This window comes from Eleutherodactylus coqui, chromosome 2 (assembly GCF_035609145.1).
Source record: "Eleutherodactylus coqui strain aEleCoq1 chromosome 2, aEleCoq1.hap1, whole genome shotgun sequence".
Taxonomy (NCBI): domain Eukaryota; kingdom Metazoa; phylum Chordata; class Amphibia; order Anura; family Eleutherodactylidae; genus Eleutherodactylus; species Eleutherodactylus coqui.
The window spans coordinates 172,714,717-172,735,688 of record NC_089838.1 but is presented as its reverse complement, the minus strand read 5'-3'; the positions used below and the strand labels follow the sequence as shown (position 1 = coordinate 172,735,688).

Here is a 20,972-nt window from a genome sequence, read left to right as displayed (position 1 = left end):
TGTATTTAAAAGTTATAAGACAAATTTGCTCTTGGATTTCTGAAGCTGGCTTCTAGCCTACAGTATTTTGTCCATGCCTGCTACCTTGAGTTTTTTTGATTCATAAAACAGTCACAAAAACCAGTCCAATTTGTCTGTCTGTGACCAGCTTTATGTGATCATATGGTCTTAATTGATGTGTAAAGATAGGTGTAAGGATTGATAGAGCTGGTGCCAGCCAGACTGAAAATGAGTAGGTTCAAGCAGAAAACCCCATCCATATATCCTAGTAGGAAAAAGCATGTAGACACCATAAAGGTGGTCTTGTGGGGCAGCCCTCTGGGCTTGGACATAGAGCTGCTCTGGTGGACTCGAGAGGTCCATGCATTACATGGATAACCATACATTGCAATGGCTACCATGTAACACTACACTTTCCCTGGCAGCTTCCTTCTGAAAGGTGGTGTTCGGATGAAGCAACCTTTTTAGGACTTGTAAAGGCATTGCAGCTATGTCTATGTTCTGTCAGCTGCTAAGTATTTGCTGTACATGATGCTGTTGTATTACATATATAACAAACAAACACGGGGTGTACAAATTAGTGTGACAAAGGAATCCTGTTCCATTGTCGCTAATATAAAGTTATATATTATGATAAATTGAAGAAACCTCTAGGCAAAATTGAGGAACAAAATAAATGACTGGCTCTGTTCATCATGTTTATGAACTATGTTGTGCTTTTTTTTTTTAATGCAAATGCCAATGAGCTGAACTTCATCAACATTGAGATCAACATTCATCTTGCGTATGTCAAAAGCATGTTCTTTTGCATATGCCAGGTCAGCATGTGTCTGTATAGAATAGTGTAGTACATTACAGGAAAAAAGAAAACCAGAGACAAAAAATGTGTATCTTGTGGTATGCATGTTTTTGTTTTTCCTTGTTTTTTAACAATGGGACCTAATTTGCAGCATTTGCTGCTCTCTGCCCATATAGTGGCATATATCACAACCTTCCAACAGAGGTATACTTTAGGAAATGCCCCTGATGCCTCCGATTGAGGGCTCAAGCATAGTGTTGACCAAGCCTTACTGTAACGGGAGTACAAATCTGTATTTTGTGTTGTCATAGGCCATTTGAGCTTGATTTGTCAGTTTGCTGTACTGTATATGTGTATTCAACTTCTTAATGAACATTTACATGCTCTCTTATTTTGAAGGTTTTGGATTCGAGTAAAGCCAATGACAAAGAACAAAAACTGAAAAGGGAGAATGAAACATTGCAGCATGAAATTGAAAAGGGCAAGGAAGAATTGCGTAGAATGGCAGAATGTGAGTATTGTTTGGGTTTAATATATGTGATATACCTTCTCAACCACTGAAATTCTCAACCATATTTACACTTAGGGTTGTCTCGCCCATCTCATCCTTGTTTTGTTTTTTTTTCAATATAGTGTTTAGCAAAAAGAAAGCGAAACCTATAATACTTGTAAAGAAAGAAGTAATATTAAAGTCCTCCTTACGCTGATAGATTTCCTTCCTGTAATGAGCGCCGATTAATGATATGGCAGTTTGGTCATTGCTTGTTTAACCCCTTCATGACATGGCCTATTTTGGCGTTGAGGACCAAGCGATTTTTTTGGTATTTTTCCATCTCCATTTTTCAAAAGCCATAACTTTTTTATTTTTCCGTGGACGCGGCCGTATGAGGGCTTGTTTTTTGCGTGGCGAACTGTAGTTTTTATCGATGCCAATTTTGGGTACATAGACTATATTGTAAATTTTTAATTTTTTTTGTTAATGATAGCAGAGAGAGAAAACGCATCAATTCTGCCATAGATTTTTTTATTTTTTTTTTTACACCGTTAATCATGCAGCATAAATGAGACTTTCCATTTTTTCTGCAGACCGGTACGGTTACAACGATACCAAAATTCTAACATTTTTTTTTAGGTTTTCCCACTTTTCTGCAATAAAAACCCTTTTTTTTGGAAACCTTTTTTCTATTCTAAATTGCTGCATTCAAAGTCACGTACCGTTTTTATTTTTTGATGTACAGAGCTCTATGAGGGCTTATTTTTTGCGAGACGAGCTGTAGATTTTATTGGTACCATTTTGGCGTACATACGGCTTTTTTGATTACTTTTATTGCGTTTTTAGTGAGGCAAAATGCTAAAAATGAGCATTTTTGCCTCAGTTTTTTAGCTTTTTTTTTAGCGTTTTTTTCAGTGCACAGTCAAAAGCATGTGCAACTTATTGTACGCATCGTTACGGACGCGACAATACCAAATATGTGGGGTTTTATTTTTTTTTTACCTTTTTTTATGCTAATCTGAGAAAAAGCATAAAAAATGGTTTTTTTACTCTTTTTTTTTTTACATTTTTTTAAATTCATGTTTTAAATCTTTCTTTTTTTTACACTGTTTGCGTCCCTCTGAGGGACTTTAATCACTGCCCTGATGATCGCTGTCATAAGGCATGGCAGAGCTACTGCTCTCCCATGCCTTATCGCTCATACAGCGATCTCAGGCATAGGCAATACAGGACGCCAGTGTCTGGCGTCCTGTTGCCATGGTGACAGGCCGGGCTCTCGCGATGACATCGCGAGTTCCGGCCGGAGACACAGAGGGAGCCGCGCTCCCGCTGTGAACTCTTCCCCTGCCGCGATCTACTTAGATCGCGGCAGGGAAGGGGTTAAAAGTGGCGGGCGCATCTCCGATGCCCCCCCCGCTGCTGCAGCGAGACGCCGGCTGTGACTGACAGCCGGCTCCCGCTGCGGGATAGCGCTGGATCATATGTGATCCCGCGCTATCTCCAGGACGTAAGTTTACGCCCTGTTGCGGGAAGTACCCCGCTCCCAGGACGTAAACTTACGCCCTGCAGCGGGAATGGGTTAACATCCATGTACATCATGAGTATGGTCATAGTTTTTAAAGGGGTATTCTGTTTATAGGATGGTTTTTCAAGTTTTCACCCATTCACAGCGCTCGGCTATTTATGTCTGCCCCATAGAAATGATTGCTGCTCCATTAATTTCTATGGGGCAGACAGAAAGAACTAAATGTTGCGCTCGGCTATGTGTCTGCGCCATTGAGAGGAATGAAGCCACTGCTGCGCATGTGTGACCAGTGGTTCCATTCCCCCCCAATAACACTACAGAATTGGGAGTCTACAACCTCAGCTCTTCAAATAGGGAGGAAAAGGGTCCCCTCTTCTTAGGATCAGTGTGGGCACCAGCGGTCAGACCTCCACCGATTTTCATCAGTTTTCACCCATCAAGTGGAAAAAATGCCTATGACCAGAATACCTCTTTAAGATGGTTCATCCCTATACAGCTTGCATGATCTTTAAACCTGCATAAAAGATGCGATCAATGCAAAACTAGTGTTTTTTGTTTGTCAACTGATGTCTGGGCATGATTCGATGGGACAGTGACTAGAAACGAGCATTTTTTGGCCAGTGTAAAAGGGACTTTGCTTCACCCTTTTTTTTTTTGCTACGTTTACTGTTAAAGGATCATCGATGTGAGACAAAAGCAGATTGGGCCAGTTTGAGATGTCACATTGGTTGTTATTGGGTGTGTGATATTAGTAAAATAGAGAAACCTGTTCACTGTATAATTAGTTATGACCTTGTGTGAATCATTTTCCTACCTTTAGGGAAGATTCATCTGAGAGACATCAGAGAAAAATCTTTTCATAGGAAGCTTGGAGCTCTGTTACTATAGCCGTGATTTTTTTTTTTTTTTATAAATTTGTGTGGAAGGTTTTTTTTTATTTATAGTGAACCACATTACTAATTTATTGACACTAATTGAAACCAATTTAGCTCCTCAAAATGTTCTTTCTAAAAAAAAATTTCTATTGCACATTTGCTTTTTAAAATGCAAAATTAAAGGGGTATTCCCATCTCGGCTTTTCATAGCGGAGTTGGGAAACTACTGCTATAGTTACCAGCCTCCCGTCCGGTAACTACAAAAACAGCCGAGCGCTTCTGCCCAGTACAGTTTCCTTAGTTCCTATTGTAGTGAATGGAAGTTATGGAAGCAGTGTAGCGCTATGCTTTACTGTTTCTGCAGCTCTGGTTCACTTCAATAAGAGCTAGACAAACTTTACTGGGCTGAAGCGCTCGGTTGTTTCCAACATGCGGTCGGAAGCAGGGGGGCCAGGTTTTCCCATCTCAGTCATGAGAAGTTGAGATATAAGGTATTGAATAAATTATTCTTTTTTTTTTTTTTTGCTGGAGTCAATGGGGAAGAAAAAAGATTTCACTGTTTTTTTGGGGGGGATTTATTTTTATGGCGTTGACATGTGGTATAAATATTAGGTTAACTTTATTCTGCCAGGCAGTATGATTATCCAAATAAAGTGTGGTCCAGGCAGCATCAGATGAATAAAGAAATTATCTCTTTATTCCTCAATAAAATAACCAGTGACGTTTCGACCCATCCAAGGGGCCTTTATCAAGCTTGGCTAATAAAGACAATATGACACATATAAATACAAACTTTAAAATTACAAAAATCAGTACAGCTGTGTGAAGGTAAATTGCTAGTGATCATCTGCACGCTGATTTAATAAACTAACCGGCTCATGGCCGAATCACCTACATATACACTGGTTTGCTTTATAATGCAATACGGAGCCGTCCCTGCTGGTCCCTTGGGTAGGGTTAATAATGGTATCTCAACAACCAAATATCGTAAGTCTCAGGGACCCACTCCCCTTTAACCCATGACAAGTTCCTGGCGTATCCTCCTGTCGGAGTGCGCATGCATGGGATCTCAGGAACTCCCGCTTTATCTCAAAGAGCAAACATCATACCTGCCGCATCGTCGCCTTCGGAGAGCGCATGCATTAAAGATGCATGTCCACATGACCAACTCTTAAACGGATCACGTGTATAACGTACGTCAGAAGAATATAATGCGCGTGCGCACTAGCATATTGCTCGTGTGGCACATATAGAGGTAATCCTATCTCAAAGGAGCCTAATGCGTCAATATCACATCGTAATATGCAAAAGGCGTTCATTTTTATTCACCAACAAAACAGCTTAAAAGCCCGTAACAATAAGAGCCTATAGACCATCTTTACAGCGCATGCGTCCACCAGATCTCACATCCACCATAAGGAGCCACAGCTTCCGCGGCTTTAATCTCTAGAGCAAGCGTGTTTTTACAGCCCTGGGGATTAAAGCCCACAAAGCCAGGACGTAAAATGACTATGGGATGGTCACTAAGGGGTTAAATATCAATAAAGTGGATCAAGTTTGTTGTATTTTCTTCCTTTGCAGTGAAAAGACAGAATATGCAGTAGATGGTTACCTGTCTTGAACTGTGTTCCTAGTAGTAAGTAGTTAATAATATCTGCAAATATATTGTCCAAAGCATTGAGAGAAGAATACCTCGAAGTGAGAGTCTGTTTTGGCAGAAGAATAGTATTTCATTCATGGGATTGTTCATATTTGTACTGAATTTCAGTAATGACGTGAGTGAATATCCAGCATGCTATAAACATTGGCAGTGAGAACTGAATGAGCTTATTAACTATCTTCTCTTCCTGCTAATATTCTGATATGTCACGTCCTTTCCATGGAAATACATGTTGCGTTGCAGGGGCTTTACAATTCGTTCAACTTTTTTTTAAAAGTAGCTTATTTTACAACATGAGGGAAGTTTCATTTGATTTAGGGCTCTTGCGTACTTGCGTCTTTCTTGCGTGTTTTTTTCACGCGTGTGTCAATGGGACTTTCTAATGTTAAAAACGCATCGCACAAAAATTGCAAAGCACCAACTTGCAATGCGTTTTTAACATTAGAAAGTCCCGTTGACATTTGTATTAAATAAACACAGCGATATCGCAGCGTTGAAAAAACGCAAGTGGGTAAGAGCCCTTAAGTGGATTCTGCACTTTGCAGTTACTTTAAGTGGTTCCCAAAGGTTTGTTGATCACTGGCTGCACCACTGCTGGAACCTCCAATGATCTGCTGCAATCTGTGTGGGAACTATTGAATATGTACAATATTTTTCAAAGGCAATTATCAATATTATCCCAGTTAAGTGATTGGACACGCCAAAAATGTTGCTGGATAAATGGAATAATTCTATTTAAATATACCATTTTAAAGCATTTGTATAATTACGACTATTTTATTTCTGGTTCGCATTACTGGCTGAAGTTGGGGTATTATGCTGTGTATATCACCTTACACTATTCACGGTTACCCATAATACCTTTTACTGCACTACTGCACTTTTATGTTGACAGTATACTGCTAATATTACCCTGAGCATTACATTGTAGAGTTATAGCATTGGGTGGTGCTGATTATACTGTTTGGCGAAGTTTACACCAGTTGGACTTGCTATGGATAAATCAGTAGCAGATCTGATCCGGAAGGGTCAGTAGACCAAAGCTTTCCAGGGGACCAGTGAAATCTCACCAAGGGATGGACAGACTTGGAAAGGTGAGTATAGTGTGCGTAGGTGTGTGTATATGGCTGGATGGATGGAGATATATATTAACCCTTTCCAATCCACTGTCTGACCTCTGAAGACATTATGATTTAGGGCTGTACAGCTCCGAAGTTGTAAGACAACCATCAGGGGTCTCTTACTGTATATTGCCAGCTTCTCTGCTGTCAGAGCCTATCCAACGTGTCACCTCATGCAGTACTGGCGTTAGCCAGCATATAGCACTGTTGTATAATAGCAGAAAAAGAGTAAGCCCCCTAGGAAAACCAGGATACAAATTGGATTGGAAAGGGTTAAGAATAATTTTATGCATCTTTGGATTTTGTGGTGGATCTGCAGGCAATCCAGTACAGAATCCACAACACATCTGATGGTGGATCTTCTCTATCCCATTGAATTTAGTGGGGAAGAGCCACGAAAAAGCCTTGCTCTTTCCACAGCAGAAATTCACATGCTATAGATTCAAAAATTCACATTCACAAAATTACCCATGGCGAATGTGAGCGAGAAAAGAGGGGGAAGGTGGGTGGGGGGTTATAAATGTTCATTTATGTTTATTAAAAAATAACTAACAAAAGTTTTAATAAAAATAATTTAATCTAAAAAAGAAATTCAATATATTAGAAGAATTTAAACGATTTAGCAAACTATCTAACTTCAAGGTCAATCTAAGCAAATCACTGATTCTCAATGTAACCCTACCAAACATAGAAGTCGAGACCCTAAAGCCATCCCTCCCGTTCCAATGGAAATCGGAGGAGATGGGGTATCTAGGAACAGTACTTACCACAGATCCAGACAAACTTTTTGCAAAAAATTACATACCCCTCATAACTAAACTAGAGTCTGACTTTACTAGGTGGAAGGGAGTCCCGTTATCTTGGTTCGGAAGGATCAGCACAGTTAAAATGAATGCGCTTCCGAGGTTTCTGTATATCCTCCAGACGGTCCCAATCGCTATACCGGGCTCCTTCCTGGCATGGGTTAGAAAGGCAATCATGAGTTTTATATGGGGAGGCACCAAACCTAGACGCAAATGGAAAGCCCTAACCAGCCCGAGAGAACTAGGAGGCATGGGAGTCCCGAACATAGCCCTGTACTATAGGGCGACGTTATCTAAGCGCATTCTTGATCTTCTCCACGGTAGAGCACAGAAGATATGGGTGGAAATGGAACAAGACATGACACTCGGCCAGGGTAGAGGGATCATATGGCTACCCGGTAGGGGGAAACACAGAGGACTGGGATTGTCCCCATTCATTGAAGATATGGTGACAGCCTGGATGGGCCCTGCGACTAAGACAGATCTGATCCATAGACCGGGCCCACTCACACCCTTGATAGGAAACCCAGAAGCTCCCCCATTTTTGCGAGGCTTTGAGGTGACTGACACGACCCTAGACACAATCCCTAGGGTACAAGACGTGATTTCTAGCACTGGCCTTAAACCATTAAGCGAGATCCTGGGAGGGAGGCAGCCCCATCCCGGAGCGTGGTTTCAGTACCTACAACTAGGCCACTATATTGGCTCACTGGGGGATATGCAAGAGCTGAGGCGGCCCACTACCCCCTTTGAGAATTTATGCACCTCAACCCCCACAGATCAACATAAAATCTCAAATCTATATCGGATGCTCCTAACCGAAGACACACGACATTGTAACAGAGCGCTGGAGCGGGAGGGGGAACTGAACACCATACCCTCAGAGGAGTCATGGGCAAAGGCCTATACATTAACCCACAAAATAAACATGTCCAGCAAACTACAAGAATTAAACTATAAAATCTTAACACGTTGGTACCAGACACCTGCGAGATTGGCGAGAATATTCCCCCAGTATCCGGATACCTGCTGGAGATGCACGACGGGAACTGGAACACTCACACACATCTGGTGGGGTTGTCCACTGATCTGTCCTCTTTGGCGGGAGATCAACTCCCTCTACACTGCAATTAGTAGGAATCAAATACAGCTGACTCCTGAGATTGCATTACTTTCAATGTTCCCGGGCTCCCAGAAGCAAGCAAAAGGTTCTCTATTGAGATTTTTCATTCAAGCAATGCGCCTGGTAATCCCAAAAAAATGGAAGTCATCAACTCCCCCCTCCAGGCTAATGTGGTTGGAGGAGTTAGATCACATAAAATATATGGAGGAGCTTTGTGCCAGAGACGAGATGAAACTAGACAATTTCCAAGCCACCTGGACGCTATGGAATCAGTTCCGTTTCTCCCAAGACTTAGGCCCATGGCTTGAAAGGGGGTCACTCCCCAACACAAACACAACCAATGACCCTTCGGATACTACCAGACCCTGAAAACGTAACCCTCAAATCAAGATACGAGATGACTCCCCCCCCCCCCCCCCCCCCCTCTTCTCTCCTCTCGCCCCTGACCAAGCCCCCCCCCCACTCTCAACATTCCAGCCCTCTTTACTTCCCCCCCTTCTTTCCTCAATCTTTCTTCATAAGAAGCTGTTATATTAGATATGTTTAAGTTTTCTTTTTCTCAGTTTAACCAATCAGTAACTGAAGCTAGAGATACCAGAAATTAATCTGAGAAGTTATAAGCTATAAATGTTGATAGCATCAGAGTTCATACTTATATTTAAAAAGAAAAAAAGTCTGTTTCAAAGAATAAGACAGAAAACTAGACAAAGGAAGACAATTGAGGTTAATGTAAGAATGTTTGATGAAAATGACACCACAATTTTGTAATTTTCATATCTGCATAACAGACAAAATAAAAAACTTTTGAACCATAAAAAAGAAATTCACATAATGTTCCATTTCTGTGTAGGAAACTTTCATAGCAAGTGGATGAGTATTGTTGAATGTCCATCCACTTTGTTGCTACTGTATTCTGCGGCAGATTTTTAAGTTCAGAGCAGTTCTGACCCAGATGAGCTTGGCTTTCCTGTTCTTGTTAGCTGAAGGTCATGTGATTCGAGTACGGGGCGCAGGACAATCTTTTACAGGCTGCTAGGTAGAGCATGGAGTTACAAAATAAAATTAACTATTTTTTCCTATTGCACTTTTATGTTTTGTCTAACTATACATGTATTTTAATTCATCATATATTCATCATATTGCTGCTGCGGCTGGCATATGCTCTAAGTGTCTGCTGTTTCTGTGTCGGACACGATAAAGTTTGACTAGCTGCTTGCTGTGACTGGCTTGCTGCTTGTGTACTGTAGCAATGTAAGTGTAGGAAGGAAAGCTTTGGGTTGACATGAGGCCAGTCAGGCAGCCTCACCTGAACACTGCAGGTATAGAGGACAATGCACAATCAAATATCTATAGCATAAGTTATATAGTAACATAGTATGTTAGGCTGATGGGAGGCCATGTCCATCTAGTTCAGCTTATGTCCCTCCCCCCTTGTTGATCCAGAGGAAGGCAAAAAAAAACAAAAAACAATGAGGCAGCAGCCAATTAGCCCATTAAGGGGAAAAATAATTCCTTCCCCACTCCATAATGGCAGTTAGTATAATCCCTGGATCAACATTTAAAAAGTTCCTACCTGACTCAAAGACCCGGATTAACAACCCCGCTGGTTATTTAATGTTATCTATCCTGTAATATCGTAGCACTCTGGAAAGACATCTAGTCCCCTCTTAAAGTCCTATATCGATTTTGCCATCACTACGTCTTCAGGCAGAAAGTCTCACTGCTCTTACAGTAAAGAACCCCCTTCTGTGTTGGTGATTGAACCTGCTTTCCTCTAGACGTAGAGGATGGCCGCTTGTTACCGTCGCAGTCCTGGGTATAAACAGATCATGGGAGAGATCCTTGTATTGTCCCCTAATGTATTTATACATAGTTATTTGGTTGCCCCATAACCATCGTTTTTCTAGAGTGAATAATCCCAATTTTGATCGCCTCTCTGAGTATTCCAGTCCTCCCATTCTGTTTATTAATTTAGTTGTCCTTCTTTGAACCCCCTCAAGCGCTGCTACATCTTTCATGAGGCCCGGTGACCTCTTTTATTTCATGAGGCCCTATGCCTCTTTTATTGCACCCCAAGACTTTTTTTGCTTTTACAGCAGCTGACTGGCATTGTTTTCTCCACTTAAGTCTACAGTCAACTAGTACCCCCAGGATTTTTCCATATCAAGTAGCTGTGTCCATTGAGTATAAGACTTGCTGCTAGAGAAATAATCGTACTTGGTGTTTCTTGTCAGTAGTTTTCTAGTGTAGTGTTAGGGATGACCTATCACTCCGCTAAGAGGGTAATTACAAGCACTGTAACATCATGTTATTATTTTAATAGCGAAAGCTCTGTTGACAGGTTTCCACGAAACTGCTTATTAAAGAGCTTATACTGCATAGGAACTGTCCAATTAGCAAGAATAGAGCTCTTAATTTCTACTAATTCAGGACTACTAGCTGTTCATCCTCAGTACTAAACAGGGGACCCCGTACGTGTATGTTAGACCTACACACCGGACTTCTATCTGCTCTTGTACATAATAGAATTCCATTTTGTGTTGCTAGTGATTCTTAAGACTTATTTGTCCCTTTCATTAGCTTAAACGCTTGAACTAGTCAGTACAAATACCCACAACTACACGTCCTGTTCTGTCCAATAAAACTAGTTGTTCTTCAAGTGCTATGGTGAATGATCTCTTTTTCTGCTCACGGAGGCCAAGAATATACCCAGCAATAGATAATATCCTGTGAGATGAAACAAGAACTCTTGCATATCCTCCCAACATAAAGAGGTCATCCAAGTCTACTTGTAGGCGATGGAAGATTTGTGTAATTGACCCATTAGACCAATGTCACTTAGAAACATACATATAAAGTGGGAAACTCTGCTTTTAGATCTTTGAGGTGTTGTATATGAGTATGTAGTATGATCTGTATGGTAGATGTATGTGTACCTATGGTGTTCAAGGCTCTTTGACATCAAAAAAGAGATTTGTTCTTCAGTCCCCTTCAGAGAATCGCAAAATGCCTAAATCACGTAATCAAGTAATTTTGGAATTACCATTGTTATCTAATGTATGAGGCATATAATCCCCAAACTGCAAGGGAAAGCAGTTCATGTGAGATACTACTAGATACTATTTAGAATATGAGGAAGAATAACAATATACAGCCAGTATTTTATTTCCTGAATGCATAGAAAAGGAGAAATGAATCCACGTTGCTGCAGGTTGTAATTTAATTAGATTTTTTTATTGTTTACAGTTCATGCGCATCACCATGGTAACGGGTAACAAACCCCCTGCAGTCTGATCCTGTACTCCTCTCAGAAAGTAGGGGACAATTGGAAAGCAATATGACTGCAAAATTGGACTTTATAAGGTTTGATGCCTGCTCCCATGGAGACTACTTGTCAGCACAGGAGCTGTAGATACAATAGGACGTTTTTAATTGTAACAATTAAAAAATCTTTCAAGAAATTAATTAATTTGACCGTTTAAAGAAATAGACCTCTTCTTTTTTTTTTCTTTCTCCTGTGAAATCTCTTGCCTTAGAAATAGAGTGAGTTGTGGCGTCATCATACCCAAAACATGGGAACAATGTGAGTGTTGTTTTGTTCGTGTCTAGATAGCATGTCCTCCTGATGAGAGATATTGCTGTTTATAGTCACAACAAGGGCAGCATGTAAGTCACCACAGAATGTTACTTTTGGCTCCTGTTGCATGTCCTGTACCAATAAGACACGTGTTTTGTTTTCTTTTTTACTCTTGTGGATGGCATAAGGTAGTCATTCTTCGGTATTCTAAGGACAAACAAGGGCTTTAGACAATTTAGAGGTAAAAGAAGTAAATGTATAGACTTGGCGGGTGTAGTGGCTATTTTCAGTGTATATTCTTAACTGCATTCTGTTGCAGAATTTGTGCAGTACATACAAATCCACATACAGCTGATATAAGGCCGATTTCACGTCTGCGTTGGAACTTCTGGCCGGAGGTTCCTTCGCAGATCCAGCTGAAAATACCGGAAATGAAAGTGCTACATGCAGCATTTTTTTTTTCTTCCATCCAAAAGCCAGGCAGCTGGGCAGAAAGTGAGCGGACCCCATTATAGTCATAGGAGTCTGTCTGGGGCTGTTTGGTTCTGCCCAGCGAACGCAGCAGGAAAGCGGAATCCCTGCGAAACTTTGAATTTCACAGTTAAATCTGAATTTATGCAGATTTTGCAGTCCACCTGCTACAGATTTTCTGCTAAGTCCGTGGCAGTATTCAGAACTCGTCTTAATTGTTGATTTGAGATTATAAAGTGCTGTCTGCTGTGAGATGACATTGCAGGCTTAGGCTGACTGTAGTGTTCTCATGAGAATGACACATAGAGTTGAGTCGGTTGTACATAAACAAGGAAACCTGGAGAACTGAAAATATCGCGTGGCAAAATGTCTCTCCCCCTATTTAGGCTATAGAACTTACTTAGTGTTTACTATATACATCTCATACTGCCAATATTTATTTCAGCACTCTCCAAATCCCAAGCAGAAGTCCTTGCCTTGAAGAAGCAGAGTGAAGGGCTGACCAGAGAATATGATCGCCTTATAACAGAACATGAGTTACTACAGGTTGGTATTGTGCAATCTGTTCTCTTTTCTGTCGGATGACACTACAAGTATTTCACAAGGACAAACAAGCAAAATATGAAAGTTGTCACATTTCCTGACTTCTAAAAATACCGTATTTTCTTTCTTAGGCTGGCTGTCCACGGCCAGGGTGTTATTGCAAGATCTGCGGCAATAAATCACACGCGGAGCTCGCATGACACGCTTTCCATGGGATAACTATGGAAAGCGCAGCCTACTGCACACGAGCGGAAAATCATAGCGATTTTCCGTTCACATGATTAAAATCATGGCATGCTGCGATTCTCAGCGGTGAGCCTATCATTAATACAGGCTCATCGCAGAGACCTTTTAGTGCTCCTCCCCTGCGGCAGAATATCGCTGGCGACATTCTGTCGCAGCCGTGGACAGGCAGCCTTAGGCTACATGCACATGAGCACGAGTTTTGTGTGTTGCGAGATGCCCAAACTCGAGTAAATATGAATTTCATTCTTTTGAATGGATTAATTCACATGAAGAATTTTTTTTTTTCCCTCACAACAATGCTGCGAGGTAAAAAAATCGCTGCATGTCCTATTTTTTAGTGTTTTCTAGGAACAAATCACCCATTGTTTTCAATGGGACCTTTAAAAACATCACATGGCACTCGCAAGCGGTGTAATGTGCATGTGAGTGTTCAAAATAATGGGAAAGACTTGCACTCCTCTGACATGCGTGAAACACGTGCCTGAGGATCACAATTTCACAGAACTTATGCGAGGCGCTTTTGAAAGAAAACCGGCACGCCCGTGTGCTTGTGGCTGTATGTACTGCAGAATAGACTTGGAGTAGAAAAGTCCTACAAAATAAAGCTCATATAAGTATGCACTAAATTGTAACCAAGATTTTTTTTTTTTTTGGAATAAGATTGTCCCTCCAAGATTTCTAATGTACATTATGGCAAAAACACATCTGTGGCTCCTCGAAGTACTATAGTGCTTAGTAGTACCGTAGTACTCTGAAGCAGTTTGTATACATTACACACACAACTGATGCCTCTGTATATAGTACATACATACTGCTGTAATGGCTCTATACACTACATTGTGACATGGCAGCATTTTGTCAACAGCAAGTATTGCGGTGTAGCATCAAGATAGCGCTCTGTTTAGAGTGTATACAGACTGCTGCCTGAATATAATATCTAGGTGTACTATAAAAGATATAGGCACTTTCAGCATGATATAGAACCAAAACTGGTAGACACAAAATGTGTGGTAGTATACAGTTGATGAAAGTTTCTGTGTCTGCATGGTTTTGGAATGACCGAATCAGGTGAGCGCCTGTGGGGCGAGAAATTTCAGAACACTGGTTATTCACACAAAGGGAAAGGTTCTGGGAGACGATCTGCAGCAGAGGAACAAGTGGATCGTTATGTCCTGTTATGAAATCCCATTGATTTCAGTGGTTTTGTTTTCATTATTGGGATTCTCATACGTAAGACATTTATCAGATGAGCGAATTTTTTTTTTTATCAGATGTTGCAAATCGCGTGACCGGGCAAAATTTGTAAGCGCAGAAGAGCCAATCTTCATGGGCCTAAAATTCTCTCATTCCCTGGAGCAGCTGTACTTGGAGAAGTCAGCTGCTCTAAGGCCTCATGTCCACGGGGAAAATCAGGCCCGCTACGGATTCTCCATGGAGAATCCGTAGCGGGTCCTTCCTGCCCCGCGGACATGAGCGCTTAAAATAAGAATAAACTTACCTGCAGCGGACCGTGCAGATCTTCTCTTCTTCGCAGCCGGATCTTCTTTCTTCGGCCGGCGGATGTGCCCTGCACGTTGGCGGCGTGCCGCGCGCATGCGCCGGGCACATTCGCCAGATTTTAATTCTTCTTTTCCCTGTGGACATGAGGCCTAAGAAGGGAGAGGGAAGAAGCCCCGCAGGGCTTTGGGATGTCTCCAGAGCAGGGAGAGATGGAGCAGACGTATGGGGGATTTTCTCATAGCAGGGAGAGATGGAGCCGAGGCTATGGGTTAATCCCCCATAGCTCCGCTCTCTCTACCCTACTATTGGGAAATCCCCCATTGGTCCGCTCTATCTCCCTCCTATGGGGAAATCCACCATAGCTCCCCTCTATCACCCTGCTATGGGGAAATCCATTTTGACGTGCACTTTTTTTTAGGAGCGTCAAAAAATTATTTGTCTAAAAGAGCCAATAGGAAACCATAGGTTCTTTTTAGACTCGCTTTTTTTTTTTTTTTTTTTTTTTTTTTGACGCGCCTACTCAAAATGACGCTTGTGGGAAAGAGGCCTTACAGTGTGTGTCAATGTCTCACAATATGGAAACATGCCATATTGGTTCATTTGTGGGCTGGTACTTAAGTCATTCACTTAAATCACTTAAAAAAAAAAAAAAAGAGAGCAATTAGGTAACATTTAGCTCTACTTTTTCTTTTGACTAACCTGAAATGGCTAGAAACATGCCAATTAAAGTAGGTGAGTGCGGTGATAGTATGACACTAGTGATTACTAGTGAGGCTACTAGGAAAGTACTTTTTTTGCATAATAGTGTAGGAATGACATTGTCCTAAAAAGGTACTGACTATACTGTAGATGGACTACTTTTGCCATATGTATAAGGGGCAAAAATGAGCTAATGGCATGTTCCAAAGTAAATATGTTTTCTCCTTGAGCCTTATTTCCATGGCATGTGTGGATTGCGTGCAGGGAATCCACCCCTGCCCACGGCCACTGAGCCCCGCTTACCTGATTTCCCCGGCAGTGGCGTTTGTGCGGATCCCTCCACTCCCGGGTTCGCTGTACTGCACATGGTCCTCAAGGCTCGCAGTCGGACATGCACAGTACAGTTTTTTTTAAAATTTTCTTCCTGCTTTCCTATGGATCCGCAGCACATCCGCAGTGTCAGGTGCGGGTGTGCCGTGGATCGGTCGGCTTCCATTTAATGGAAGCTGTCCCTGCAGTATCTGCAGAACAATAAAGAATGCTTTGATTTGTCTTCCGGATCAATAGGTCCGCAAATCAAATCTGCATCCTTTTAATCTATTTGCGGACCCCCGTGTTTCTCTATGGGCGGCTTGATTTGCGGATCTCCCGCGCAGATTCCGCAAATCCAATTTGCCCGTAGACATTGGGCGTTAGAATATGTGAATTGTAGGTTTGTTACGTTACTAATTTCTTCTACTTTTTTTGTTTAGAATACCATTCTGGAGCAAGACAGTAAGAAAGAGCAGTGATTCACAGCAATGATCTGAATAAGTGACCATAAGAATGTGAAGACATTTTCTGGAGTTTTGAATTTCATTTTGAAGTCGCTGCAACAAAGAGTTTTTAATGGAAGATCGGCACATTTTGTTTTTTCTCAGTTTGCAGCAGTTTGTGTCCAATGCAAACTTTAAAATTGTAGTCATGTTAATATATTTCTGGTATTTGTCACTTTAAATTGTTGTGCTCTTGAAAGTGTATTTAACTTGACTACCTTCTCAAAAGTAACAGGTCAGAACTGTAATGAAAAATACAGTAAAACATGCATTGCATTGTCCAGGGAACTGTTCTCTTCCCGTGGTTCAGATAGCTGGATCAGGTTAGGGAGCTGCATGTAATGCATATTAACAAATGTATGTTTATACTAGATATACACATTAAGCTGTCATCAAGAGAATACAGCATTCTGAATCCCGGTATATTGTTCATATCTATGAGGTGGTGCTGACGATTTCTTAGTTTTGACCACAAAAGAACAATGTAATTTCACAGTTGTTCTGTATAGTCTCCTCAGATATCTATGCATTTCTGACTGCGGTGTTGCAACTTTTTCAACCGATCCAGAAACAATTCCTTTAGTTGGACAGTAGACCAGCTTTCAACCACTTAAGTGCATTAGAAATGGATGCAAAGTTGATTCTCTTGAGGTTTTTCTTCTAATTAGAAAACAGATGATAGTCTGAGGCTGCAAGATCAGGCGAATAAAGAGGGTGATCCAGCACCCAAAGGCCCAGGGCAGCCAGTTTGGCCACTGAGTGGGAACGAGACATTGTTGTACAAGAATACGACACATTGGGTCAACCTTCCATGTTTTTTCAGCTTCAGTGCCTCCTCCACTTTTATGTAGAAGTGTTGTGTAATACGCAGCTGTGATAGTAGACCCCTTCGGAATGCAGTCCACAAGCAGTATTGCATCTTTATCCCAGAAGACAGACGCCATAACCTTGGTTGACGACTTATGCACTCTACAAATAGAAACAAAGGCCGAGCAGCAAATAGGTGCAGGAGATTCTTCACATCCAAAGTACAAAATTTTACTTGCTCCACATAATACAGGCAACGTTTCGACCACCTCAGTGGTCTTTGTCATGACTTATACACTCTAAACTTCTTTGGATGCGGAGGATCACTGTGTGTCTCTCTTCTTTTGACTCACGGTTATAGATATAATTCACATCTTATCCCTTGTGATCAGTCGAGACGAGAAAGCAGAAAACTCTGCAGAACTCCCCAGCTAGCACTTGGGCAGGCTTTTGATCTGCTGACAAACATTTCAAGACACACTTGGCAGACTCCTTTCTCATCAAGGTGATCATGAATTATGGACACAACTCTTTCTTGAAATGTTCCGAGCCTCGGCTATCATCTTAAAAGAAATTTGCTGGTATTCCAGAATCTTATCATAGATTACATTTATGGCTTCTAGAACAGTCCCTACTAGATGTTTCCTAGAACAGCCTTCATCGTCAGTTTTGTAGTGGCCATTTTAAATTGTAGCCTAATGTTTGCACCATGTCACCGTAAATGTCTTTTGGCCCACATCTCTTTCAGAAACAAGAACTTCATTGCTGCTCTGCTCTCCTTTATAGTGAAATTTGCTGCAGACTCCGCCATGTCTTCAGACTTGCGTAACAGAAGAATGGCACATGAGATCATGCCAAAATTTGCTCACAAACTATTCCAAAGATTGAGCTTTCTAATTATATAACTTACATTGATGTGAAAACAAATGAAGATTGAAAAGTCAAGGACTTATCAGCACCCCCTCGTAGTTCCTCTAATTGCACCGTTTTTATGTCAAACTTATACTGAAAATATGCTTGTTTGAGTTGACATCATTTTAGGTTTTTGAGAATGAATGTTTTATGTCGGATCAGACTTTTGTTTCTGGTATGCTTTTTGCAAAAGTATGTTGGCAAAAAGACAATGCTCAGTTTCCAGGACGTGAGATAGATGTTATTGTGATACTAGACTTGTCATGTACAATACATTGAGGAATTATCCAATTTACTAGAAAGGTAATCCAAAAAGAAGCAGATCCGATTTTTTTCACTGCAGGGACCCCTGTGATCAGCTGTAGGGGAACCTGGAAGCAAATTTTCAATTCTATTAAAACAGCACAAGTACCATAGTTATTGAAATCAAAGGGTTATCTGTGTAATGCATGAACCGTCCTCTAGAGCAAAAGATGTTCTTTGTAGTTGCTCCATCTAATCTGTGGAGTTGCCTTTATTAACGCAGAATGGACTAATAGCTTATTTTAAAATTTGATTTTTTTAAACGACTGTGTTTCAACTCCAGTCCTCATGGACCCCCAACAGGTCATGTTTTCAGGATATCCTATAGTGAGAACACCTGTGGCAATGTCTGAGGCACCGACAATAATTACATCACCTGTGCAACACTGAGGAAATCCTGAAAATATCACCTGTGGGTGGGTCCCTGAGGACTGGAGTTGAGAAACGCTGTTCTAAACCAAACCACCACGGTTGACAATCTCATTTGTTTTAGAGGAAGAAGAAAAGTTGCAGGCATTTCGGTGCATCAGCGATTTAGGCCCCCTGTCCACGAGCGTTGCGGTATCCTGGGAGCAGGAGCCACGAGCGGAGAATCGCAATGATTCTCCGCCGGCTAAATCACACCCGTGGACAGGGGGCCTTAATCCTTCAGCCAGTTTTTGAAGGATTAGGCATGTTTGATTTTCAAAGTGCAGGTTCTTTGTTCTCCTCGGATATGTCTGGCAGCTTATTCCACTCTCTTCATGAAATAAACATACAATCGATTTAAAGAGATTTAGGGTATGGTCACATGTGGTGGATTTGCTACAGATTTTCCACCGCAGAAAAAAATCTGCACCAAAATCCACAACATTTGATGCAGATTTTGATGTGGATCCACAGCAGATTTCACACCAGATCTGCACCAAAATCCACAGCAAATTCATCACGTGTGAACGTAATCATACTGAAAATGTCAACCACTATGTAATGTGTATAGTCGAGTGTAGACTAGCCTTGGCTCATGTGCCTTCTTTCATTTGAATTTTTCGATAGTGCTATAATCTAAATGCTGCCTCTGGTTTTGTCACTTTTATCACCATCCACTCTTATACTTAAAATTGCACTTGTCATGTGATTTACACAAGTTGTGAGATTTAATATATACATTACTGTAATGATCTGTAGATATTGTTACATTGTTTTCAATAATTCCTTCATTTGCATTTCAGAGAACATTTTCCCCTTATCAGCGAAATGATTAATGTTTTTGTGACTTTCAGTCTTGAGAAGAAAAATCGGATGTATGTAGCACCTTATGGCAGTCCCTGCCATTAGTGTTACTTCATTTCAGCTGTATCGAACATATCTACTATTTGCGAGTGCCATTTATTTAAAAGAGGACTGTTGCCACTAGTGACTTGTCCGTTTTAGTAAATACTTGTATTCCCCCGAATGTAACAATTCTGCGGCATCTGCTCCTCAAACTCAATGGAGCATATTTACTTACAACATTTTATACTTCACGCCAGTATAACCTTTACTGAGACCAAAGTGCGCCAAATGAATCAAGAGGCGTTGTCCCTGGTGCATCAGATCTATAAATCTAGGCCAGTTCATAGATGATGTTTATTTGAGCTAGAATTTTTGGCCAGGTTTGTTTTTTTATTGGCAGGTCAGCATAAAATTGCAAGATATCTCACATTTTGGTGCAACCTATCCACGAGAAAGCTGGCATGAAGCTTTTAATGTGTCCCTGTGTTGTACCATACCTTAGTTATCCATCCTAGAGGTATATGTATAAACTGACAGCTGGGTCTACACTCACACATTGTCCAATCTGTGCTGACGCTGCCAGACTTTATAGGGGCACACCACCTTGACAAGGGAGATAACCGGAACAGTGCAGGGTTATAGGAAAAGTTGCTGCAGAATTATTTCGTGGGTAATGCAAGGACTTATTGAAATAATATGGCTGAAGGGGTGACAGGTCCTTTTTAAAGGGATATGCAATATTTCAGAGTTTACATAATTCTATTTTTAGATCTATTAATCTTTAAGTTTTTCTTTTTTGCAGGGAAATATCCAATACGTGTAAGTCACACTGTTATGCTACATACTATGAATCTGCCTCTCAAAAGAATGTATTTTCATATTAACATTATAATAAAGCTTATTTTGCAATTGTGTGAGACACATGTGTGACCTTCCTTGAATGCTCTTTATTAGATTAAATAATTTAGAAGGTGATGTCATTTCAGCAGTCAGAGACTCATTGTCAAAGAGAGTAAAGCTAATCCTAAACTGTTCTTCAACTACATAAATAGCAAAAAGATTAAAATGGAAAGTATTGGCCCTTTAAAAAGTAATAAGGGAAAAACAGTAGAGGGTGTTAAGGTGAAAGCAAATTTGTTAAATAGTTTTTTTGCCAGTGTATTCACTCAGCAAAATGAAATGACAGAGTAATAAAGTAAACGCTTCATTAAATGTCACTAGTCTAACCCAGGGGGAGGTGCAGAGCTGCCTTAAAATGGCATACACCCCTTGCTCTAAGGGAATTAAGAAATGTGATAGATCATTGTTTCTTATATTTAAGAACTCTATAGTGATGGGGTTAGTTCCACTGGATTCCTCAGGATAGGTCATCAATAGTTGATCGGCAAGGGTCCGTCGTTCGGATACCTGACCGATCAGCTGAGCGGACGCATGCTGTCAGCGCCA

The 20,972-nt window shown here is 41.0% G+C and overlaps 1 protein-coding gene across 2 annotated transcripts in view; it reads left to right on the top strand.

Annotated features, from left to right (window-relative positions):
* The window catches only part of BCAP29 (B cell receptor associated protein 29), a 49,700-nt gene extending 29,255 nt beyond the window's left edge, over nucleotides 1-20,445 (top strand). For both annotated transcript variants that reach the window (XM_066591936.1, XM_066591937.1), the window contains exons 6-8: nucleotides 1,199-1,310; nucleotides 12,893-12,993; nucleotides 16,188-20,445. In XM_066591936.1, coding sequence (XP_066448033.1) covers nucleotides 1,199-1,310; nucleotides 12,893-12,993; nucleotides 16,188-16,226 — 252 coding nt within the window. In that variant the 3' untranslated portion in view covers nucleotides 16,227-20,445. The remainder of the gene's footprint in view (nucleotides 1-1,198; nucleotides 1,311-12,892; nucleotides 12,994-16,187) is intronic.
* The last annotated feature ends 527 nt before the right edge of the window (nucleotides 20,446-20,972 follow it).